The sequence below is a fragment of the Phymastichus coffea genome, unplaced genomic scaffold, assembly GCF_024137745.1.
Source record: "Phymastichus coffea isolate CEN01 unplaced genomic scaffold, Cenicafe_Pcof_1.1 PCOF00001, whole genome shotgun sequence".
NCBI lineage: Eukaryota > Metazoa > Arthropoda > Insecta > Hymenoptera > Eulophidae > Phymastichus > Phymastichus coffea.
Genome location: NW_026706812.1, coordinates 5,868,008 through 5,895,451, shown reverse-complemented (window position 1 = coordinate 5,895,451; position 27,444 = coordinate 5,868,008). Strand labels below are relative to the sequence as shown.

The 27,444-nt window shown below is 40.3% G+C and overlaps 1 protein-coding gene across 4 annotated transcripts in view; it reads left to right on the top strand.

Annotated features, from left to right (window-relative positions):
• Positions 1 to 27,444, top strand: part of LOC131675389 (anaphase-promoting complex subunit 1) — an 896,320-nt gene that overhangs the window by 103,984 nt on the left and 764,892 nt on the right. For all 4 annotated transcript variants that reach the window (XM_058954365.1, XM_058954368.1, XM_058954359.1 and 1 more), the window contains exon 4: positions 19,394 to 19,464. In XM_058954365.1, coding sequence (XP_058810348.1) covers positions 19,394 to 19,464 — 71 coding nt within the window. The remainder of the gene's footprint in view (positions 1 to 19,393; positions 19,465 to 27,444) is intronic.

Genomic DNA, 27,444 nt, shown 5'->3' with positions numbered 1-27,444 from the left:
ACACGACCTAATCTTAGGCGCGGATTTCTGTAAGAACTGGCAAATTAACATTCATTTCGGGAATCGTGCTTGGCGGTCAGATGATCAGAGCGATTGGTGTCAATTTGCCAACGAAGGTAGCGAAGCAGTTGACGTGTTTGTTGAATGTGCAGGTTTGAATAGGTACGAAGAGACTCAGCGCGAGACGATCATGGCGCTCGTTCGCCGGATCGTCCCCGAGCCTGGAGATTCACTAGCAGTCACTAACGTTATCGAACATATTATCGATGTCTGTGACGCGCGCCCGATTAAATCGCCAATGCGTCGAATGTCGCCGAAAATCTTGGCTTTCCTGCAGGAGGAAACGATGCGCCTGTGGAAAGCAAAGATAATCAGGCCGTCGAACAGTCAATGGTGTAGCGCGCCGGTAGTCGTACGTAATTAAGACGGCGGTTATAGATTTTGTCTAGATTTTAGGCCGGTTAATAAAGTGACAAAGATTGACGCTTATCCAATGCCAAGAATGGACTCAATCTTAGATAGGTTGCGCGGTGCGGTTCATCTTTCGAAAATCGACTTAAAGTCAGCGTTCTGGCAAATTCCTCTCTCGGAGATAAGTAAGCAATATACAGCTTTCGTAGTACCGGGACTAGGTTTGTGGGAGTTTGAAAGAATGCCCTTCGGTTTGGTGAACGCGCCAGCAACGTTCATGAGAGTAATGGACGAATTTTCGGGCCTGAATACGAACCGCACGTTTTCTGGTATCTTGATAATTTACTAAGTGACGTACTTGGGCTATCGCTTAGACAGTGAGGGTTTGCGTCCGGACGACAATAAGGTGCAACCGATCGTAGATTATCCAGCTCCGAACAGCGTAGCTCAGCGTTGCGTCGCTTTCTCGGGATGGTAGGCTGGTACGCTAGGTTTATTGAACACGAAAGTGATATCAAAGTTCCTCTAACAAAATTAATTCGTAAAGATTAACCCTGGGATTGGGGTGAAGTTCAGCAAGTTGCATTTGAAAGGTTGAAGCGCTCATTGACTGAGGCGCCTGTTCTAGCGCGCCCGGACTTTGCGCGCCCTTTCTACTTGTATTGCGATGGTTCATATTTTGCGGTTGGCGCTTGTTTAGTTCAAATATTCGACGATAGCGAGCATCCGATATGCGATGCCAGTCGAATGCTTAACACTTATGAGTGAAACTACACAGTTAGTGAGATAGAGTTTTTAGCCGTTCTATTCGCGGTAAAGAAGTTTAGACCGTACATAGAAAGGTCACACTTTATTGTAGTTACTGATCATAGCGCGCTTACGAAAATTTTGAATAAAAGAGAACTTAGAATAAAAGAGAACAGGTCGGTTAGAGAGGTGGGTACTTGAGTTTCAGCAGCACGACTGCGAGATAGTACATAGGAAAGGGGCATTACACCATGTGCCAGACGCACTATCTAGAGAATTCGAAGACGAATATGAGGTATGCGCGTTTGAGGACACGAGCGATAAATGGTATTTGAAACGAATACAGGACGTGTTGTCTAGGCCAAAAAAGTATAGAACGTGGAAAGTAGAAGGTAACACGCTCTATAAGTTTATGCAGAACCATTTGCTCGATCCGATCACTAACAGAGAAGAGTGTTGGCGCATGGTAGTGCCGGTCGAGCATAGAGAACTTGTGTTGCATGACGCTCATTGCGAGCCCTCCTCTGGACACTTAGGCCGGGAAAAGACTTACGATAGAATAGCACGTGAGTACTACTGGCCGGGCGTTTGGTACGACGTTAGTACCTTCATTGCCGAGTGTAAAAAGTGCCAGGAGTACAAAACAGTACAACAGACGCCGCTCGGCTTAACGGGAAAACGTGCAGTAGAATGCCCGTGGACCGTAGTAGTCACAGACGTAGTCGAGCTACCACGGAGCAAGAATAGGTTTCGGTATATGGTCGTGTTTCAAGATTTACTCGTATTCACCAAGTGGATAGAACTGAAGCCGCTTAGGTCGGCGGACGGTCCTGCTCTTGCCGCTGCATTGGAAGAATTAATTTTATTTAGATGGGAAACGCCAAAGTACTTGATAAGTGATAATGCAAAAGCATACAAGAGCGTGATCTTCCAAGGTATGTTGCGAGAGCATGGCATCGAGCATGTGTTGTGCCCTGCCTATCATCAGCAGAGCGATCCAGTTGAACGCGTCAATAAGACGTTGAAAACTATGATTGCCATGTTTGTTGATAAAGACCACAGAAGCTGGGACCGTTACTTGCACGTGTTTAGGTATGCTTTAAATACCGCGACGCAGTCGTCGACTAAGGTATCGCTGGCGTTCTTAAACTTTGGTAGAGATCCTCGGCCGGTTAAGAGTCTTAGGAGAGAGCTAGAAAAGAAATTGCCTATTACGAAAATTGATACGCAAGCGTGGACGGATCGGTTAACGCGATTGAATGTGCTTCGAGACTTAGTGGCGAAACATATTGAAGAAGCTCAAGAAAAGCAAAAGCGTCAATATGATAGAGGTAGAAAGCACGTACTTTTCCAAGTAGGCGATCTAGTCTGGCGGAAAGTAGACCACTAAGCAGTAGACCACTCTTACAGAATTCAAAAAGAATTTTTCGGCTAATTTTTGTCGTCGGCTTAATCGCGAACAGCTGTATAGAAAGCTAAGGCAGAGATCACAAAGAGAGCGCAAGCGTATCTCTGATTATGTAGCAGCTTTTCGAGACGTTTCGATTCTCCGGTATCTTACAAAAGACAAGTAGCTATCATATTGGAAGGGCTACACCCACAATACTTAGAGACAAAAACCTTCAAAAATTTGAGTCAATTCAAAGAGGAAGGGTTAGCTCTAGAAGACCGTATGGCAGGTTGGAAAAGGTGGCAGCGTCCACCGAGTGCGGACGTTACGCCTGTATCAGAGTCTGCTTATACCGAACTCAAGAAATTGACCGGGAAGAAAGCAGTCGTGGCGGTAGAACAGCTCGCGAGTGAAATCGATGAGATTTTGACATTAGAGCCAGCTAAAAATACGTGCGCGAGCAAGAAGAAAGCAAAGGCGAAATGCAATGGACCGAAGAGCGAAGTTGCCGCGGCTGCTGCCCAAGGCACGAAGCCGCAGGCGACGAATCGCTTTTCACAGCAGGCAGCGCAGCTGACTGTTGCAGCGCAGCCGCCGGCCACCCAGGTGCCGATGTTTTCTACACCGAGCTTAATTTCGCAGCAACGTGGGCGAGCGAACGGCGCTTAAGCAGGCAACGCGAGAGGACACTATGGCTTGGGCACTATGCAAACTATTGTCCACTGAGGTCAACGGAGGCCAAGACAGTATGTCAAGTATGCGATACCGTCGGGTTTGTTTTTCGAAACTGTCCAATTTGTAATCAACTAAGACAGGGAAACTCGGGTGCGGGTGCCGTCGACCGTTCAGCGACTCCTGCTTACAGCAAATTGAATGGACGGTATGGATACAGGAGCTACTAAAAAGGAAAAGTAACTGGGTTGACGCGTCAAAAATAAGGAATTTCGATCGCGCTATTAGTAGTGTGTTAGGTGAGAAGTCGGGTGCAAACGAAAGAAAACAAGTCGTTTGTAGGCCGGGTAGTAAAGTCACTTACGATGTAGCTGACGAGAAGTTGGAGAGATGAGATCTCGTAGTTAGTGGAGAGTTTATTTCCTCGGCGTTGGACGGGTCTATATAGCCAGAGAACCAAAAATCAAGTAATTCGCAAGGCGAAAAACACTCGGTTTACCGTGTTAGGCTAGGGTCGGTCATAAACAACGGGACGAGGCTTCAAGCAGAACATTGTTTAAGTACGATGCGCGGGATGCGGTCGGAAAGAACAAAATTCGGCTGAACGTGGACTCTACCACATCTAACGACGTAGCGGGCTCAATAAATTCGCGTATAGGAAATACACAAGTATTTATCGAACCTGCTAACACAACAGTTTTGAGTAAGCGTCCGGTTGTCTATACAGACGCACCGTCCGTTTCGGTGAGAGAAGAGACTGAGCATGGCTTAGATGTACTTTTGCTAACGACGGAAGAGTCAGATTAAGCGCTAGAAGGCGTGATCGAGAATAGATTTTTCTTGAGGGTGAAAATAGGCAATGAAGTCTATACTGCGTTGTTAGACACTGGTGCTCAAGTATAAGTTGTAGGAGCGAGGCTTGCATAAAGGTATGAGGAACGTTTAAGACCACCTACGATATTTATTCAAGGTATTTCAGGTGAAAAGCCGCGAATATTAGGCGATCTTAGACTGTGTTTTGAGATTGGTGGTAGATTCGTTTGGCTGACCGCGACGGCCGTGTCAACTTTAAAACACGACCTTATATTAGGCGCGAATTTTTTAAATAAATGAGACGTTGACATTAATTTCGGGAATCATGCTTGGCGGTCAGGCGATCAAAACGATTGGTGTCAACTGGCCGACACGAATAGTGAGGTACTCAGTGAGGTACGCAGAATGCGCAGGTCTGAATTTATACGAGGAAACTCAGCGCGAGACGATCATAGCACTCGTTCGCCGGATCGTTCCTGGGCCCGGAGACTCGCCGGCTGTCACAAGCGTTATCGAGCATATCATCGATGTCGGTGATGCGCGCACGATCAAAACACCAATGCGTCGAATGTCGTCAAAAATCGTGGCTTTTATACAGGAGGAAACGATGCGCCTGTAGAAAGCAAAGATAATCAGGCCGTCGAACAGTTAATGGAATAATGCGTCGGTAGTTGTACGGAAGCAAGATGGAGGTTAAAGGTACTGTCTAGATTTCAGGCCGGTAAATAAGGTTACGAAGATGCGTATCCAATGCCGAGCATGGACTCATTCTTGGATAGGTTGCGTGGGGCGGTTCATCTTTCAAAAATCGATTTAAATTCAGCATTCTGGCAAATTCCACTCTCGGAATCGAGCAAGCAGTACACAGCTTTTGCAGTACCGAGATTAGGTCTGTGAGAGTTTGAAAGAATGCCGTTTGGTTTGTTGAACGCGCCATCAACGTTCATGAAAGTCATGAATGCACTTTTCGGACCTGAATACGAACCGCATATCTTCTGGTATCTTGACGATTTATTGGTAGTTATTACTGATTTCGATAGTCAAGTTGTTTGGTTAGAAAAAGTCTTAAATAGGTTAGTAAGTGTGGACTTAGAGATTAACCTCGAGAAATCGGACTTCTTCTGTACCGGAATAACGTACTTGGGCTATCGCTTGGACAGCGAAGATTTGTGACCGGATGACAATAAAGTGCATCCGACTGTAGATTGTCCTACTCTAAGCAACGTAGCTCAGTTGCGCCGCTTTCTCGGGATGGTAGGTTGGTATGCTAGGTTTATTGAGCACGAAAGTGATATTAAAGTCCCTCTGACAAAATTAATTTGTAAAGATCAACCATAGGAATGGAGTGAGGTACAGCAAGTTGCATTTGAAAGGTTGAAGCGCGCATTGACTGAGGCGCCTGTTCTTGCGCGCTCGGACTTCGCGATCCCTTTCTACTTGCATTGCGACGGATCATCTTTTGCGGTTGGCGCGTGCTTAGTACAAATATTCGAGGACGGCGAGTATCCAATATGCTACGCCAGTCAAATGCTTAACACTCATGAGCGTAATTACACAGTTAGTGAGATCAAGTTCCTAGCCGTTCTATTCGCTGTAAAGAAGTTTAGACCGTACATAGAAGGATCACACTTTATTATAGTTACTGATCATAGCGCGCTTACGAAAATTCTGAACAAAAGAGAACTTACAGGTCGGTTAGAATAATGGGTACTTGAGTTTCAGCATCATGATAATACTGTAATAATAACTATAATTAATATAAATAATTAATACATATAATTATATCATGTGCCAGCCGCGCTATCTAGAGAATTCGAGGATGAGTGCGAGGTATGCGCGTTCGAAGATACGAGCGATAAATGGTATTTGCAACGGATTCAGGACGTATTGTCTAAGCCGAAAAAGTATAGAACTTGGAGAGTAGAGGGTAGCACGCTCTATAAGTTTATGCAGAATCATTTGCTCGATCCGATTACAAACAGAGAAGAGTTTGTCGCATGGCAGTACCGGTTGAGCATAGGGAACTTGTGTTGCATGACGCTCACTGCGAGCCCTCTTCTGGGCATTTTGGTAGGGAAAAGACTTACGATAGAATAGCACGTGAGTACTACTGGCCGGGCGTTTGGTACGACGTTAGTACCTTCATTGCCGAGTGTAAAAAGTGCCAGGAGTACAAAACAGTACAACAGACGCCGCTCGGCTTAACGGGAAAACGTGCAGTAGAATGCCCGTGGACCGTAGTAACCACGGATGTAGTCGAGCTACCACGTAGCAAGAATGGGTTTCGGTATATGGTCGTGTTTCAAGATCTATTCACCAAGTGGGTAGAATTGAAACCGCTCAGGTCGGCAGACGGGCCGGCTCCGGCCACGGCCTTGGAGGAATTAATTTTATATAAATGGGATACGCCAGAGTATTTAATTAGTGACAATGTGAAAACATATAACAGTGTGGTCTTCCAGGGTATGTTGCGGGAGCATGGCACCGAGCACGTGTTGTGTCCTGCCTATCACCAGTAGAGCGATCCGGTTGAGCGTGTCAATAAGATACTAAAAACTATTATCGAAATATTTGTTGTCAAAGACCATATAAGCTGGGACCGTACATGTATAAGTTTAGGCACGCATTAAATACCGTGACGCAATCATCTACGAAAGTGTCGCCGGCGTTCTTAAACTTCGGTAGAGATCCTCAGCTGGTTAAGAGTCTTAGGAGAGAGCTAGAAAAGAAATTGCCTATTACGAAAATTGATACGCAAGCGTGGACGGATCGGTTAACGCGATTGAATGCGCTTCGAGACTTAGTGGCGAAACATATTGAAGAAGCTCAAGAAAAGCAAAAGCGTCAATATGATAGAGGTAGAAAGCAAGTACTTTTCCAAGTAGGCGATCTAGTCTGGCGGAAAGTCCATACGCTTTCTAACGCTGCCGCGGGTAAGAACGCGAAATTAGATCCGAAATTTAAAGGTCCGTTTAAGATCATTAGCCTAGTCTCACCCGAAATTTACGAGTTGCAGACAGATAGCAAACACCGTAGCGCGAGAGTACATGTGTCGGAATTGAAGCGATACATGCCGCCTCGTAGTGTTAGAGGTCTCGATTAGACGGTATATCTAGTTTAACTTTAGTTGTTTAAGTCACGCATTGCTCTTGTGTTTAATGCTGTAAATTTAGTTTACATAAATCGGTTACCGACTAGAATCTTCGTTAAAAATCAAGGAACCTAGATTAAGCTAGTTTAAGTACTATAAGTTTACTTATACGTTATTTTGGTTTGTAGCGTTTGATCAAGTCGTGAGCCATTTGCCGTAAAGAGAGAACGAGCTTAAAGAGAGGTAAAGCCTTGTCTCCAAGGGAGAGCATCGGCTTTCGGAGGGGCTATGACGGTGTAGGCTGGTCATGACCTGCACCGTGTGCTTGTTTCCCTCTCCTTCCTCGGCAAAGGCGCACGGCTGGCATCGGACGCACGTTACTTTACGTGTCTGATGCCTGTCTTTATTTTTTTTCAGTATTGTAGCTAGAGAGAGAGAAGGCAGCGAGCAAGAGAAATGGGAAGGAAATATGAAGAGTAGGAGAGAGAAAGAGAGAGAGAGAAAATATATGTAGTTCGGTGAGGCTCGGCGCGCGGCACTTGTCGCGCTGGGCAGTGCCGCGTGCCGCCGATTAGGAGGACAGTGGTGGGGAAAGCGTGAGAAGCCGACTCGCACGCACTACTTAGATCGTCACACGCGAAGGAGATCGGCCGCACTGGGAGAATTGCCATCTTTTCTTTGCCTCGAACCAGAGAGAGAGTGGGAGAGTCGTGACGACAAAGAGTGTGAAGCCGTGACGACAAAAGAAAACTGGGCCACGTCTTGCGTTAGACGCCTCACCTGCAGCCCACCTGCCAAGCAGCCATCACTTTTGGTCAGGTTTAGTTTTCTCTCCTCTCGTTTCTCTCTCTCTATTTTCCTCGGCATTGTCTTGCGGTTTTGTGTGCGGCGCCAGGCTTTCACGAGCCGGCGCAACGTATCTTCGTCACTTAGTCGTTTGAGCCGGTTAATGAGATGACATGGCGCTAACGTGCCGGTCATCTCATTTAGTGTAAGTTTCGCGTATTATTAGTGATAAGTGGTTTTGTATTCTCATCGGCACTCAGGGAAGTGCAAGTGTAATAAAAGGTCAATTAACGAAGTTGAGTGTGTGAAATCATTGAGTGTACACCTTCTCCTTCCTGCTTTGCTAGGAGCGACACACCGCCTTCCTTGCCCTCCCCTTAAATAATTGGTGATGGAGGATATTTTAGGCCAACTCTATTACACAGTTTCCTTCGCAATCAACCAATTCAGACGAAACCAAAGACGATTGCCCACCAGTTAAGAGATTTAATTCAAACGCACAACAAAACCCTGAACTGGGCCAGAAACTGAGGATCATACAATTGAACCTCAATAAAAGGCAAGTAGCCAACGATGAGCTCGGAGAGATTATGACAGACAGAAATCTTGACATACAGGTAGCACTAGTACAAGAACCATACCACTGGAATAACGCGATTTCCGGTATGGGCAGTATCAAGGCCATTCACGGAGCCGAAAAAGGCGAAGCGATTCAAGCCGCGATACTCTATAACCCGCACAAGGTCACAGCTACCAAGATTTCTCATTTGTATGACTCCTACTATGTCTGTGCACTGGTAGTTGGAGCCTTTGGTGAAATTTATTTCTTAAGCGTCTATTGCTAGTTCAGCCACAGCAGGAAGATTTATCTTGACAAACTAGCTGAGACTCTGAAGCAATTGAAAGGCAAAAGGGTTTTAGTTGGAACGGATGCAAACGCCAAGTCAAAGATCTGGTCTAATACACAGGATAAGAATGGAATAGTCATTGAAGAATCATAGAAAATTCATAGACCTATACGGGCTAATAGTGGCCAACAGGAAGGGACAGCTTTCAACGTGCCGTAGTATGAGGGGAGAGACGGATATCGATGTAACTTTGCATACATCAAATCTGTTAAATCTCTTGGTTAGCTGGTCGGCGAAAGAATGGATCACCAGTGACCACAGGCCCATAGTGATCGAACTGGATTTTGTCTCACAACCAGCCAGACTCATGCGAACTGTACAAACAATAGAACCAAGATTCAATATGAGAAAAGCTGATTGGGAGAAATTTGGGAGACTTTGCAAATTCGAGTAAAAGAACCTATCTGAGCTCCCTTGAGAAACCTCTGAAGACATCGAAACATATGTTTCAAAACTTGAAGAGGTTTCAATAAAGACAGCAAGACTCTATCTCATCAAAAATGAGAAGAACGCGCTCTCAACCTTGGTGGAATCCTGACTTGCGAAGTAAGTAGCGAGCGATACAAAGACAACGCAATATCGTCGCTCTGAAGGACAAGGAAGGACCGAATAAAAAGCAAAGAATAGCCCTCCAGAGATCACTTGAAAAATTGAGTCAAATAAATTCTGAATATGCAACGGCTATAAAAGAATCCAAAAGCAAAAGCTGACGAGATTTCTGCACTATTGAAAGCTAAAAGAATGCTTGGGCGTATCCATACAAACGAGCATCCAATAAAGTCAAAATCTCAAAAGCGATGTGCACGGTTAAACGTAATAGTTCAGTAACGAAAGACTGGAAAGAAACAAGCATGGCTCTACTAGAAGGACTAATGCCTGATGACAACCCAAACTGCGAATATGAAGCACATGCGGAGATTCGGAGAGATATGCGGGAGGTTCCAGTAACCGGCGACGCAACGTCTTTCCTAACAAGGGAAGTTGAAATGGCCCTTAAAGCGAACAAGGCAGGCAAATCACCAGGCAAATATAGAATAGAGTCAGAAATGTTTGTTAATGCAAAACCATTACACTAGGAACTGACGCGACTTTTCAACGCCTGCTTAAAATGCGGAGTGTTCCCCAAAAGATGGAAAAGTGGAATGCTAATCACGTTGCTCAAAGGAGTTGAGAAACCTGAGAACGAGATTAAATCATATAGACCCGTATGTCTACTCCCCATAGCTAGGAAGACACTCGAGAGTCTTATGATTCAAAGAATGTCCAACATTCTAAACAGCTCGGACTGGTCTTCGGAGGATCAATTTAGCTTTAAAGCAAATAGATCCACAGAGGATGCCATTAGAAGACTATACGAAATAGTAGAAGAGGCAGAATCTGATTCGTCGATTAAGTACGTAGCCGCTATTTCACTCGATGTCTCAGGAGAACTCGATGCCTTATGGTGGCCAAGCTTACTATTCCAATTGAAAGAAAGAAATTGCCTGAACAACATCTACAAGTTCCTCCAGAGTTACTTCAGTGATCGAGAGATGGGCATATATGCTCACTTCGAAGAAACACTAAAAACAGTAACGAAGGGGTGCCCTCAGGGTTCAGTCTTTGGACCGTTAGGTTAGAATGTCATCTTTGACAAATACTCCGGGCAATTAGGGACGCAGGATACGAAGTACTAGCCTACGCAGACGATGTGCTTCCTATCATTAAGGCAAAGACACGCATTGATTTTGAAAGACAAGCCCAAGAAATCATTAATATAATGACGGACTGGTGCAAGTCCGACAAAATGAATTAGGCAGATCAAAAGTCAGCACTAATATGGCTAAAGGGCCAACTAAGTGAGAATAGGAGCCCTACAGTCAAAATTGAGAAAGTAAATATTAAAACGCACAAAACAGTCAAGTACCTAGGAATCACGATTTCGAAGGGCTTGCAATCGGAAGGACACATTCGAAACGTGGTTCAAGACTGTAGCAACACCTACTTCGAGCTAAATAAAATAGCAAAAGCGAACTAGAGCCTAAAATTCAATTCCATGAAAAAGATATATAATGGCTTCCTACTATCGAGAGTTACATACGCCGCTGCTAGCTTGTGGCAAAGAATAAACATCAAACAGCAATCTGCCTTAGAAAGATTGCAGCGATTAGTTCTTTGCAAAGCACTAAAAGCTTACAAATCGATCTTTCATGAAGCGGCGCACGTGCTTGTAGTCACCCGACCAATAGCTCTCGAGCTCGACGAGAGAGTTGCGAAGTACTGCGTCAGGAAAGGGAAATCGATAACACTGCACGGCATCCGAATAGACTCGGACGAACTTCGATCCGGTAAACTAAAAATATCGAAAGAGTATGGCAGGAGAGATGGCAGTCAGCCACAAATGGCAGGAGAACGTACTGCTATTTTCCAGTAATTAAAGACAGATTAAAGAAAAGATGGCTAAATCCCAATCATTATACAGTACAGTTTATGACTGGACACGGTGCTTTTAAGTTATACATCCATAAAATAGGATTATACGATGACCAACTGTGTAGTTGTGGAGAAATAGAAAGCGAAAGCCATATTCTCTTTAACTGTAAAGAATTAAGGAAACTAAGAAAGCCATTAATAGAGGCTGTAGAAGAGGAGGGCCACACATGGCCTTGCCCTGAAACGGCCCTAGTATCTAACAGGAAAATCTACAAAGCCTTTGAAGACTTTGTAGAAAAATCACAGAGCCCAGGGAAGGAGCACATATAACAAAGAGAAAGCGCAGAAAAATAGTTATTAACTACAGTAGAAAGACGCCGCCTCTTACAAGGTCCCTAACCAGAGGACAAAACTCGTACAATGACTAAACTAATTTTTGAATTTTGAATAGCTAATAAAGCTTGAATTTTGAACGATAATTTTTGTACATTGAACTTTAGAATTAAATTCTGAAGTTCAATAATTCTAACGCTAGTTAGAATACCCGATTGAGTCTAATTTCGGAATCTGATTAGAATGAAGGGCATGACTGGCACGAATACTCAAAACTGCTTGGGGAGTCGCCTTGTCGGCTAGGCGAGACGCCGCCCCTGACCCAAAGTCAACAAATATTGCATCGAAAGAGCAAACATCAGTATCAGCGAGTCATAAAAGCCTTTCCATAGGAAGCGAAATTCGAAATCATGGCGAAAACCGGAAAACAACTTTTTCGAATGACTGGATACCCACCAGCATGATCGGTGATGACCGAAACGCAATGGGGAGACGTGCCACGGTACGTCGAAGCGATGGACCTGTGAGTTGTGGGAGCAATCCCTTAATACAGGTACTCAGGGTGGGATGTTTTGAACGAGCCCAGGAGGGGAGGCTTAGATGGTTGATCGTCTTAGGAATTTCCCCTGGCTGTCCTAGCTGGGTCTCTCTTCTGACATCCCAATTTGGGTTGGCTTCTGCGGGATAGTGGTACCAGGTTAAGCAAATCTCGTAAGATTTGTATGCCGCGCGTTTCCGACGCGGTAGACGTCGGGACATCTACAGTTTCGTCACGCCCAAACCGAGGCTTAAGCCTTTAGTTCCGCTCTCCTTGCGTGTCGAACTTTGAGAAGATTGGTACTCCTTTCGAGGAGGTCGCCGTCTTACAATTAGATTAACAAGGCTCCGACTCCCTGTGAGCGTCGGGGATGTCATAGCAAACTTGACTTCCGGATCTCCAAAGTATTTGAAAGCGAAGGATTGAAAGACAGTGGGCTATGCCAACCTTTGGCCCCCAGGGAGAGGGGCGGTAATGTTTGATTACGTTGTGCCTCCCTCAAAACGGAAAAGTGTGAGAAACGTATACACTAACTGTAGTTGGAGTTTGTATATAGGATATCTTCCACGTTTAGCAAGTTTTTTGTGCAGAGGGATATAATGCGTTGGTTCTTTGAAAGAGAGTGATTTTGGTTCAGCAGCTTTCTTTTGAAACGGTTAATTTTTTTATTCGTTAGTAGCTTCTTATTGAATATTATTTTGTACAAGTAGCAATTGCATAGAAATATTCCTCGTTCTTGAATTAGATGTAATTTCGATTCTGTTAAGAGAATATTGGTAGGGGTACTTTTCCTGAAGCCGAGGGAGAATCTGATACCGGCAAACTCAACTCTTTCAATTTTTTTAATTTCTTTGACTTGTTTAGGGAAGTAATAAAGCAGCCATATTCCAAGCAAGAACGAACATAACAACATTACAAATTTTATTATGTTTAGGGATTGTAAGCTATTAGCGCGTACTCTTTCAATGTGATCTTTAAAGTCTAGTTTGTAATCGAACGTTACGTCTAAGAATTTTACAGAGTGACTGGATTCCAGAGTAACATTGTCAACGGTTATTTCTGAGGAGCCCGGATGAATATTTTGCCTGTTAAATTGAATATAGATAGTTTTAGTCGTACAAAAATCAAGGCCTAGACTAGTCAATTTAAAATGAATTCTATTGATAGTTTTTTTCTAGAAGCTTTATTCGTGATTTGATCTTTTGACTGCAGTAAACGGCGATATCGTCAGCAAATTGTGATACAACTACGCTCTTTGGAAGCCCGTTGACAATGTCAACCCCATAAATAGAATACAGGAGAGGACTTAGTACGTCTCCTTGAGGAACAGCTCTATTAACTGTTTTAAAATAACGAGTAAGATTTTTTTTTACTTTAAGATTTTTTAGCGCATTCGGGGCATTTTGTCCCGAAATCGAAAAAGTAATTTGATAATAAATTCATCGCTATATAAATACGTGTTTTATTTACGATATATATGTATATATTTGTTTACACGTAGGATTGAATTTAATGCAACTTATGACTCACGTGTACATACAATCAAACGATACGCTACTATATGCATGAATTTATTACAAAAGAGAGAAAAAGAAAAGATGGTAATATTGAGTGTTACTGATCTTTTATTTTAAAGGTAATTATGGTCCGAAACTATGAAAAAAATGACCGAGGAAGCTGGACAAAATATACTTTGAAAAAAGCTTTAGATTTACTGACTAAAGAAAAATTAACAGTGTGGCAAGCATCAAAAGCATTCGGTATTCCATATCATGCTTTAAAACGTTACTATATAAATTCTTCGAATAAAAAGACTTAGAAATCGAAGTGTTTTGGACCAATATGAAGACGTTTTATTGGAATACATAAAAAAATTAGAGAATGCTTGATATCCACCAACATGTAATGATATACGTCGTTTAGCTTATTCATTTGTAAAAATGAATAAAATTAAGCATTCTTTTAATTCAAAAAATAAAATAGCTGGTCGAGATTGTCTTGTGACTTTTTTAGGGCGTCATCCCGATCTATCTATTAGAACAGCGCAAGGAAGATCGATAGCGCGAAATCTTGGGATGAACACAGCAGAAGTGAATTTTTACTTTAAATTGCTGCAAAATATTTATGATAAACAATATTTACAATATGGATAAGACAGGATTACAATTAAGAAAAAAAGCGACAAAGAAAAACAGTTGGCGTAAAAAGGTGGTAAAATGAAAGGTGTAAAAACGGAGCAACGAAGGAGCTTTCTGTTTACACTGCTTTCATTATAAGCGCTTCTCTTACCTACCAACTGCTCTCCTTTTTCTAGACTTTTCTGTGTTCCTGATTCCTTGTTGCATATTCACCTTTCTCCTCTGCTCGGCTTCTTCGCCCTCCTTTTCGTTTACATGCCTTGCCCTCTAGCCATTCGTTCGATTACTGCCATCCCTTGGAAATGCAACGCTGCCAAGGATCTTATCACATATTTTCTTCGCTGTCTCCTCACCAAGCCATTTATACCATCTATTGTTAATCCAAAAACCTCCAAGACCGCACTGTATTTGCGCACTAGTCATTTTCTTGCTTTTTACCCATTTTGCTACCCTTTTTCTCCTTTTCCTATCCTCGTTGCTAAGGTCATTTTCAATGAAAATCTTCGAATCCTTTAGCTTGTATTTGTTTTTCCAAATCAAGTTTCTATCTTCCTTATTTCCGCATCTAGCTATACATTCACTACCGCTTTTCTTTACCTGTACTATCTTCATCTCAATGCCCAACATTTCTTTACAAAACATAATTAAACCTATACGTCATTCTCTAGTTATATACAAGTCTCTAAAGACCAAGTTTTCTTGCCTATCAATCTATTCTTGCCATGTAACCGACCTTCTCATTGCGTTTATCTTGAATTCCGAGAGACAACTTGTACCGGCTACCGATTTCGTATCTCTATTTACCGACACGCTTTGTACTCCTATTGTTTCTATACTACTAGCTTTGCTGCCTTCATTTCTTAAATTATTTGTTTCGCGCGAGGAAACTGCTTACCGAGTAGCTTTTCAATCTCTTCTAACCTAGTGCACATTTTTAGCATAAATTCCAGCCATTCCTTTTCCAATCTCTCAATTTTTTTATTCAGATCTATTTCCAATGCTTTAATCTATACTTAATTTTTTTTCCGTAACTTTTTCTTGCCTAATCTTTTTGAGTTCCATCTCCATCCTCTCTTTTATACTTGCCCTTTCTACAATAAGCGCTTTCCTCTCCTTATTCAAAACTTCTTCCAATTCTCCTATCCTATACCTTATAACTTCGCATCCTCGGCATTCTAATACTTTTTCTTTATTATCAAATTTCATTACCTTCGCGAAACTGTCCTCAAATCGACACCTATTTATTTCAGGTCGTGCCGGTTTTTTCACACTTTGACTCTCTTAAGCCTTTTAGTTATCCTTTCCTCTGAATTTCGTACCAGCGCCACTGGGTTTTTCACATGCACTTATCTCACTTTCTTCACCTCTATCGCTGCTTCTCTTCGTGCTCACCACTTTTCTATCTTCCTTTTTCTTGACTTTTCCATACATCTTTGCCTATTCGCGCAGTTCCCTGCTCCTGCCTGCCGAACCACCTGCCCTAACCTCTACGCACACTCAACACTTTTTCACTTCAGATTACATCGACGCCACGCGCAATGGCAAATACGGCCAACTTATTCAATCTACGCACGCATCTTTACAACAAAACATGAAGATTGTTACATAAAACACTGAAATATCTCAATTACAGAAATAAATGCCACTGAGCTCCCTTACATGCGACCGCTCACTCCTGTGTTACTTAAAATATACACATAATATACCCCCATACAGGATAAGTTCGTATACAAAATTTCAAGTCAGTACTTTTATTTGAAAATTTTCTACAGTCATTTGAATTTAGTTTTTCATTGTGTAAACACAATCATGGAAAAAATGAATATCATGTGCTTATTGAATTGCTATGGTTACCATTCTTCTTTATATATCTTTTCTGTTCTATGTTAAATATGTTTCTGAGAATTATTTATGGAAATGATATTAAAAGGTTTTATTTCTTATATACCAATTTGCTTTTACTCGTTCTCTTTTAGTGAAATACGTAATAAATTATTAACTGTATAAGTCCGAGCAATCTTCTGTCTTTATTAAATTAACCAATTTAGTGATTGTTATAAGTTTTATTTAATTAAATGCAAAATATCTTAGGAAATATCCATTCAAAGCAGCCAATATAGCTGTAAACAAATTATACGAGATCTGTCCGGAAAGTATTGGGCCTACCTTTATATTTTCGTGCTAGCGTTATTCTTTATCATCTGGTGGGTGGCATCCTTCAAACTAATCCCCACTTGATTGAATAACACGGTTCCATCGATGTTTCCACTTTTCTAAACAGTCCTGGAACTCACTTTTAAGGATAGCCTTAAGTACACTCGTCGCATTGTTTTCAACCGTTGCTTTGTCATCGAATCGGTGTCCTTTGAGTGATTTTTTTAGTTTTGGAAACAGCCAAAAGTCACAAGGGGCTATGTCGGGACTGCATGGAGGTTGTCGAAACAATGCGATATTGTGTTTGCTCAAAAACTGCTCCACAAGATTGGATGAATGCGCTGGCGCATTATCGTGATGGAGAAGCCAGTCGCCACTTTCCCAAAAGTGCGACCATTTTCTTCTTACTGCATCACGCAAATGTTTCAAAATTTGAACGTAGTATTATTTATTGATTGTCTGACCTGTTGGTGCATATTCGTGATGTACAACACCTTCACAAACTAAAATTCGAAAAAAACAATCAACATTGACTTAACATTGCTCCGACTTTGATGTGTTTTTTTTGGTCTTGGCGATTCAGAATTCTTCTACTGTGATGATTGTTGTTTTGTTTCAAGATCATAACCATAAACCCATGATTTATCACCTGTAATAACTTTTCGAAGCACATTATCATCATTATTGACCATTTCCAGATTGTCCAGAGCGATTTCTAAGCGAATGTTCTTCTGCTCTGCTGTGAGCAATTTTGGGATGAATTTCGCACACACGCGTTTCATTCCGAAATTTTCGGTTAAAATTTCTGAAATGATAATTTTTTGTATCCCAAGGACTTCTTTTAGTTCTCGCACAGTCATACGACGATCTTGTTCGATTGTAGGTCACACCCGCTCAATATTATCTGCGGTTTTTGTCGTCGAAGGTCGGCCGGAACGAGAATCACTATCGACAGAAGTGCGACCATCCTCGAACCGTTTATACCACTCTTTTATTCGTGTTTTGCTCATACACTCGCTTCCGAAGGCCTTTTGTATCAATTCAATAGTTTCCGAACTCGTTTTTCCGAGTTGAAAGCAAAATTTGATGCAAATTCGTTGATCTTGTTTTTCAGTCACTTTTGACAATATCAAAATCCGACGAACGCGAAAAAGGCACTGTAAACAAAGACACGCTGCGCATGAACTATACGTCCGGCAGGTGTCAGTAAGTAACCAATACATTCGTGAGGCTTTACTGTTAATGTTTCTGTCCGGTAGAAGTCGCTCGAACACTATGGCGCGAAGATATAAACGTAGGCCCGATACTTTCCGGACAGACCTCGTAGTTTGAAACTGCAATTGATATTTGAAAATTTGCGCGCAAATTCAAGTGACGTGGTGGCACTCGCAACCTACCAATTATGATAAACTCTTAATGACTTCTACCGAGGAAAAGCGAATTATCATAGTGGGTGTAGCGCGGAAATCAAAAGTCGCACGAAGGTGGTCCTCGCAATAATAAGGAATGCGAAATTGAATTTAAGAGGAAATTTGGCGCGGAAAATTCGCAAAGTGACGTAACCTAACTTTTGGAGCCGCTAACGACTTAAAATTAATGATGAATAATAATGAAAAATGATAATGAAAAATGAAAATGAGAATGAGACTAAATGGCACGCAGTAAATTTTGTTTTTAATTAATAATAAATATTACAGATTCGCAAAAAGTATGCGATATACTAAATGATTGAATGAGCGATACAGAGTGGCGACAAAATGAGAACACAGAAAAGTCTTCCTCACTCAACAAACAAAAAAAGATGCATAAGCGATGATGTTCGTCGTTGGTAAGGCAAAAACGGCCAAATTCGTGATAAAGGTCCAGGTGCGGCTATGGTACGGCAATTGATCCAGTTGAGAGATTGAACCGATGAGAAGTGTTGATTGTGCGTCAAGTGGATCAAGGTTATGTTGTACAGGTTGCAAAAGTAATGCAAATTCCAGGGCAAGATGCAAAGAATTATGCAGAAAACAGCGTACGCTTGATGGCACCGTGGAAGATGCACTATCTGGAATAATTTGCTCGAAAGCATGATACAGAATAATTAATAAACTGTAAAGATGGAAGAGTCGTTGAAAAGATGCTGCGATGCCTACCAGAGAGAGAGAAACCAGTGGTTGGACAAGAAGACGGATTAACAACACGTACAAAAAGGACAGATCCCCCAAATGGTAAAGTAATACTAATGCACTTTCGTGGACAGTAAAAGCTGGATATTATGACTCGGTATTTGCAGGTTTAATTTGTCGACTTTTCGCCACGATGTTTCACCTGTGGCATACTATGGCTTCAACTGAAAAAAAGAGTCCAGTATAACCCATAAGTATTTACCTGTTCACTAACTATCTTAAAAAAAATTAAATTTGTGAAAACTACTGATGTTTCATTTAACTGCGAAATTAAGAAAATATCGAAAATGTTATAAAGACATAAATTGTTATTGATTAAAATATGAAAGAAATGAGCTAAAAACGAGCTAATAATTATATCGGACATTTAGGACCTAACAAAATCGCGGAAAACCGCGAAAATTTTGAATATTTAAATAAAGTAATACTAGTTACGATTTTTATATTCTCATTTTCTACTAAGAGGAATTTGTATAAATATCAAGAAATTTTGTAGATCATGTAAGCCTACACCTATTGTTTTTTTCCCATGGGGTCACGTAGAAAATACAATTCATGCACATCAACCCGTAACCAAAAGAGACATGATCAACGTACATACCGCTGTTAACAATGAACAATTTTTTTAAGCTTCTACGGCTTTAATAGTAGGAGAGGGGTGTGGTATATTAGAGAATGTAATCAGGTAACACATTAGATCTTTATTTTGTTTCCCGTATTATTCACTCAGTTCTTTCAGCTTTGCCTTATTAGGATGGAATACAGAAAATATATATGTATTTCAAATTCATGATTTTTGTTTTTGTTAATTTACGTGTAAACATTACAGGTATGTGCAGTTTGGCCAACGAAATATGGAATTTTAGTCGAAAAAGCAGTTACAGCTCCGTTACAGCAAGGGTAAGGGTAACATTTATAATGCAAGTTACTTATTTTATATATTCTGTAATATTATTTACTTTACCCAACAACTAACAAATACATTATCAATATCGCACAACAAGGTAAACGAAAGAATAGTTAACCATTTGAATTATTGACACTGTTATTATATAGAACCCTGCTTTGTTAACCCACAGTATATGCTGGAAATGGCTAGTTGATAGTAAAAACACATTATAAAATAATAAAATATCACTATAATATTTAAAATTGTACGTTTAGTTAGATTTATATGTTATTCTTTAATGCATTCATTCAAATATACTTACTTTAAAATTAATGTGAAATTCAGGTAAGGATTGTGGTGGTACTATAAGAGGGTCGTTTGAAAAGTCCGTGCAAAGTCAGAGAGATGGCGCTATTAGTGCGTATCAAGGTTATTTTTAGTTAGTGGCATATCTTGGAAGTGTACACACCAAGTTTCAGCCAGATCGGCCAATTACTTTGCGTTTTACATTCGTTTCAATCAAAGAAATCGAGTGGTTGTAAAAAAATGGACGAAAAAGAATTTCGTGTATTGATTAAACATTACTTTTTCAAAGGCAAACCGCCTCAGGAGGTTAAACAGAAGCTTGATAAACATTATGGTTATTGTGCACCTTCGATTACAATGGTTTATAAGTGGTTTCAAAATATTCGGAGTGGCCATATGAGCACAAAAGACGCTAAACGTTCTGGACGCCCTGTTGAGGTTACCACTTCAGAAATCATTGATAAAATCCATGATATGGTGATGGCTGACTGAAGAGTGAAGGTGCGTGAGATTGCTAGTACTGTAGGCTTCTCGAGCGAACGGGTACATAATATTTTGCACCAACATTTGGACATGAAAAAGCTATCCGCTAGATGGGTGCCGCCATTGCTCACGATTGAACAAAAACGAGATCGTGTGAAGTGTTGCAAGAATGGTTTGCAGCTGTTCCAGCAAAATCCGCAAGACTTTGAGCGTCGCTTCATTACTGTAGATGAAATATGGATACATCACTACACTCCTTAGACCAAAGAACAGTCTAAACAATGGGTTACCAAGGGGGAATCTGCTCCGAAAAAGGCGAAGACAATTCCTTCGGCCGGGAAGGTTATGGTGACTGTCTTTTGGGAGTCGCAAGGAATAATCTTCATCCACTATCTAGAAAAGGGTAAAACCATTATAGGCGAATATTATTCATCGTTATTGGATCGTTTGAAAACCGAGTTGCTAGAGGAACGTCCACGATTGGCCCACAAAAAAGTCCTCTTCCACCTCGACAATACGCCAGCTCACGCCTCAGCAGTTATGGCCGCAAAACTGATGGAGATAGGGTTCCAACTCGTTTTACATCCCGCCTATTCTCTAGACTTGGCTCCGTCGGACCAACTATTTGTTCCCTAATATGAAAAAATGGCTGGCGGGGAAGAGATTTTATTCAAATGAGGAGGGGATTGCAGAAATGAATGCCTATTTTACAGACTTGGACAAATCCTATTACTTGGAAGGGATTAACAAACTAGAGCAGCGTTGGATGAAGTGTATAATCCTAAAAGGAGACTATGTTAAAAAATAAAAAAGATTTATTAAAAAAAAATCAAGCAGTTTTTATTTTTGCACGGACTTTTCAAACGACCCTAATATGTATGATATAATACAGAAAAATTAGAAATTCATTCGACTGCGAATCCCATAACCCGATTGAACTAGGCTAGCTGGCATTCGGAACATCCAAGGCATCGTGTTACTGGTGGTATGTCGTATTCACCGTTCCTAGCTAGTAGCAAGCAAGATTTTTTTATCAGTCCAAAAGCCGTATATGGGTATATGAAACTTAATTTTTTAGCCTTTGAGACCTTTCAAGTATTTTACTGGTTAAAGGTAGGCTTAGAAACTCCCACATGCATTATTATTTATTTAATCTGTGAGAAAAGGTCAAGCATATGTTATTTTCTCATACAACTAATACCAATAAAGATATCATTCGTCCAATAAAAAGATAAATAACAAAATCACACATGCAAACCTGACGTATTATTATATTATCAATTAATATTGTGACATGGCGACCAGTAATAATCGCTGGCCCTGTGTGTGGCACTGTCCTCGCACGGACTTAGCAACCAAAGGTGGCTGTGGCAACATGGCATTCACGTTTGGTTTGTTACAGAACTTAGCAGATGTGGGTGCGGTTGGAGAAAAGGGGCTCGAGATGAAGGCGAGAGCGTGAAGAGCAAAGAGAGAGAGAGCGACTTATTAGCGACGAGGGAATTCGTGAGAATCCGGAGAAAAGTCAGAGAAAAGTCAGAGAAAAAGTCTAGAGAGAAGCCAGCGAGAGAGTCCGAAGAGAGGGTAGAGAGAGACTGGCGAACTTTTGTGTATCCGAGCTAACCAGGATATTTCTTGGAGGGGCAGTACCGAGAAACACCAGGATACGAGTTTGGTACACTTTTATATCTACCGAGGCGAATGGTACCAAGTCCTGGCAGGATACCCCTCATCCGAATCGTCAAGGCTAGACAGCGGCGCAAGTGTCATCGTCGAGCGAAGTACGATGGAATCTGGTGGATCACTCTCCAGAGCATTTGAATTTTTTTTTCTCCCTACACCAGCTCTCGCTCGCAATTTCGTGGCCGTAATTTCATCCGTTTGCGTCGAGGACACTGAGCGAATTCGCTCGGGTTCTCTTCGCCTAAGTTACACTCAATTGTTGCGTTTGCGCAAGTGAGCGCATTCGCTCACTCTTTTGTAATTTTTTCTTGTTAATTTGAATTTTTTATTTATTTTTTTATCGCGTTTTTGAGTGTGAGCGAGGCCGCTCACTCACGTTATAGATATTTAATAGTTTTTGTAATCGATGTTATTAGGGCGTAATATGGAGATCGTCGTATATATATATATATTTATATATATATTGAATTAACGTGTGGTATTTCTTAACTGCCTAGACTCGATTTTTTTCAGCCATTCGTGGTGGATTTATTTGTGGGAGTTAGCGCCGGCTTCCTTAACTGAGATAGGACCCAACATCGCGGGCATATCTGTGACGCACCGTAGCTATCGAGTTTTCCCCTTGCAATATTGTAGCTTTTATCTGAAAAATCGGTAATTTTCCTTCTTACATGCGATTGCACGTTATTTATACCTAGGCCTATTTATACTAACAAGGAAACCACCCCAACCCGACCTCACCGATTTGAAAGATTTTGGGATATATTGTAGTACTTGAAAAAAAATTAGATACGTGTTTGTTTTATCGGCCCATAAGGGCTTTTAAGGGGTAAAATCCACCCTAAAAATCAACCCCTAAAATCAGTTTTTTTAATATTTCTCAGCATCCAATGAATATTTTTCAGAAAACTCAACGTTAAAAAATTTCATGTAAAAAGGCGCTTTTAAGGACATAACATTTATATGGAAGGGTTGCAACCCCCTTTTTTAATAGGGGTAAAAACACTATATTTTGTACTGTTTTACGACATGTAATGTAGTAAATCAGCTCGAGTGATTTAAAAATCGCACTGATAATGAGAAAATACCAAAATTATATTGACGTGTTTCCGGATTTAAAAAAAAATATATTTAAGGGATGTTTCACCCCGTAGAAACCACCCCCGTCAAACTATCTATAGGTTAATCCACCTAACCCTGGAATAAACAAGTTTAGTCGTTTGTTATTTCTTGAAATTATTTAATCTTATGCATGAGCGAGCTACCTCAACTAACCAACCTGCCTCTAACCCACCAAATCCCCATAAACCACCCTTACCGAAACACATGCAGGCTAACCCACTTAATCCTGTAAAAAGCAACTTTAGTCGTTTGTTAGTTCTTGAAATAATTGAATTTTACACCATAAGCGAGTTATCCTAGTTGTATAACATAACTCTTATCCACCTACCCCTAACCTATCTAACCCCCACCCTTATAAACCACCCTTACTGAAAAACAAGCAGACTAAACCTCCTAACCCTGGAAAATACGAGTTAAGTTGTTTGTTATTTCCTTAAATAATATAATCCTACGCCTGAGCGAGCTACCTCAACTAACCAACCTGCCTCTAACCCACCACACCCCCATAAACCACCCTTACCCAACCAAATGTAGGCTAATAGACCTAACTTTGGGAGAATTGAGTTTATCAGTTGCTTTTTCTTAAAATAATTGATTTCTACACCGTATGTGGGGTATTCCATTTTTTTTTTCATAAAATATATCTGTAGCTCAAACATAATTTATGACAAATAAAAATATGTTTAATACATTTTATTTTAATAGTACAAAAATGGCGAGAAATATCACTTAAAAATAAACACGAGAATAACACGAAATCTAATTATCATTTATAGATCTATACACATATATTTACATTCGTATGTAGATACATAAATATATTTACGTAAGAGCCATCGTACGTGATACTACGTATATTTTGATTTTTCATAATAATTTTCATCTTTTTCTTTTTTTTATTTATTGGTAAATTAAAATGTATCATTCAACGAATTCCTTACAGAAATGATAATCATCGAAAAAGTGTTTGAAACAGAATGATCTTTTACACCAACCACGCCGTATTATAGCAAAATTTTTACATGCTTCTACTTCGCAATGTATATTGCAAGAATCTCCAAAACTAAAATCAACAGGTTTATGCAACTCGGAAAAACGAGTTCGGAAACTATTAAAATGATGCAAAAGGCCTTCGGAAGCGAGTGTATGAGCAAAACACGAATAAAAGGATGGTATAAACGGTTCAAGGATGGTCGCACTTCTGTCGATAGTGATTCTCGTTCCCGCCGACCTTCGATGACAAAAACCGCAGATAATATTGAGCGGGTGCGACTTACAATCGAACAAGATCGTCGTATGACTGTGCGAGAACTGGAAAAAGACCTTGGGATACGAAAAATTATCATTTCAGAAATTTTAACCGAAAATTTAAGAATGAAACGCGTGTGTGTGAAATTCATCCCAAAATTGCTCACAGCAGAGCAGAAGAACATACGCTTAGAAATCGCTTTGGACAATCTAGAAATGATCAATAATGATGATAATATGCTTAGAAAAGTTATTACAGGTGACGAATCATGGGTTTATGGTTATGATCCTGAAACAAAACAACAATCTTCACATTGGAAGCATTCTGAATGGCCAAGACCAAAAAAACCACGTCAAAGTCGGAGCAATGTTAAGTCAATGTTGATTATTTTTTTTCGATTGTCAAGGTGTTGTACATCACAAATATGCACCAACAGGTCAGACAATCAATAAAGAATACTACGTTCAAATTTTTAAACGTTTGCGTGATGCAGTAAGAAGAAAACGGCCGCACTTTTGGAAACTACTAGATGGACGTACTATATTTTCGTGTTCGGGAAATTTGTACATAAATATAGAAATAAGTTTATTTACAAATCCAGCACTATGAAAAAACTTTAACTTTTTAAACACTTCACTTTTCTGCAACTACTATGAATAATGAAATATGTATCGGATGTCTTATTATCGTAAGGGGAGTAGATTTGATATAACTTATCTTCTTCGAGCCATTGATAAGACAAAATTGTAAATAAGATAAAGTGTACAGACAAAGTACCAACAAAAAGTAAACTAAACCACAAGTGAAAATTGAAAAAAGTAAACAGTTTATAAGTATAGGAATTGAGACTATAATAACTATTTATAACTATTAATATAATCAATTATTTGTTGTAATTTCTTTTCTCATTGACAAACTGTAAATGATTAAAAAAGAAATAATAACTATATTCAACTTCCACTTTAGAAATTAATAATTTTTAACTGTTATTACTTGTTATTTTTCTTTATTACGAATTAACTTTACGTTTAAAAAATAATAACTAATATTATTACTCTTTTATACACAGCTATATGTAATACAATGCAAATAATATTTTAAAAAAAACTGATACTATAACTGTTGATATTAATTTCGAAAAAACAAAATAGTTAATAATTATTTATAGTTTATTTTAGTCTTAAATCTTATATTTTGTAACGGGGTTGCTTACCGTTTAATTAATTTTATTGAGGCGATCGCATAAATACGTTCGTAATCACCTATATCAAACGGGGAAGTCGGAGAGCAAGGGGAAACAGGTGTCAGTCAACCAACTAACTACGAATACAAAGAGAACGCTCCGAAAGTACTTGTTAATATCGTGTACGAAAACTCTTTATTATCTTTTAAATGCTACATTAGAGTCGGCTCGCGTGTTTATGTTTACATCGGCGCTCGCTCGACAACAACATGCAGTGTCGGGACGCTCGCTGCTCTTTGTCCGTAGAGCTATTACATGCACGCTTCGAGAGCGGAAAATTAATTATTACGCATGCAATCACTATCGCGAGATTAAGCTGGCCAGCTTACCTTTATTCTACAGACGCATGAAGACAAAAGGAACAATTTGTACTACGGGAATGTCTGTCTGTTCTTTTGTCGCGGATCGCGAATTCGCGCGCACGTGGTTTCACCCTCGATGGCGAAACCTCACACACACACTCCTTTGATGTCGCAGGTATACGATGACCTTCAGCTGGCTCAGGTCAGCACTCCAGACGACTCGGTGACAGTGGTCGCTGATATTCGGCTCTGGTTCGGACAATTCTATTGTAGAATTCGATCTGGTGGCTCGCGTATCGGTAACTGGCGTCGTAATTACGGGCGAGCGTGATGATGGTTAGTCCCTCACTGGTTCATTTTCAATCGCGCGCGTTCCATCTGCTCGGGTACCGAATTCCGTCGTTACATTTTTCGTCTCCCGGCAAGTGCTGCCCCCGCAGGCAGCTACTAGGTTAGGCAATTAGCGCTAATTTGACGTTTACCGTCACAATTTATAAGTTGTTATTAATTATTTTTATCTTTTTTGTATTTATAATGAAAAGAAAATAATAATGATTACATAAAATTTGTAATACTTGAGACATATTGTTATGCAACATGAATGTTATTCAAGAAATACTTTTATTTTTCGCTATTTATATAAGGTTAGCCCGCATGTCGTTCGGTAAGGGTGGCTTATAAGGGTGGGGGTTAGATTGGTTAGGGGTAGGTGCATAAGAGGTATGTGATTCAGCTGGGACAACTCGCTTATGGTGTAAAATTCAATTATTTCAAGAAATAACAACCGACTAACGTTGCTTTTCACAGGATTATGTGGGTTAGCCCGCATGTTGTTCGGTAAGGGTGGTTTTTGGGGGTTTGGTGGGTTAGAGGTAGGTTGGTTACTTGAGGTAGCTCGCTCATGCATAGGATGAAATTATTTCAAGAAATAACAAACGACTAAACTTGTTTATCCCAGGGTTAGGTGGATTAATCTGCTGATAATTTGACGGGGGTGGTTTCTAGGGGGTGAAACACCCCTTAATTATATTTTTTTTTAAATCCGGAAACACGTCAATATAATTTTGGTATTTTCTCATTATCAGTGCGATTTTTAAATCACTCGAGCTGATTTACTATATTACATGTCATAAAACAGTACAAAATATAGTGTTTTTACCCCTATTAAAAAAGGGGGTTGCAACCCTTCCGTATTAATGTTATGTCCTTAAAAGCGCCTTTTTACATGAAATTTTTTAACGTTGAGGTTACTGAAAAATATTCATTTGATGCTGAGAAATATTAAAAAAACTGATTTTAGAGGTTGATTTTTAGAGTGGATTTTACCCCTTAAAAGCCCTTATGGGCCGATAAAAAGAACACGTATCTAATTTTTTTTCAAGTACTACAACATATCCCAAAATCATATAAATCGGTGATGTTGGATTTGGGTGGTTCCCTTGTAAGTAGGGGAATGCGAATTTTATCCCACTACTTCAGTTACAAGTGTCTTTTATTTCGCACATCGAAAATTCTAGAGCGCCGTTTTGCCTATGAACTTTTGTAATTTTCTATGTATTTCACTGCAATATTTACTTCTGTTTTTTATAAATCAATAGAAGTT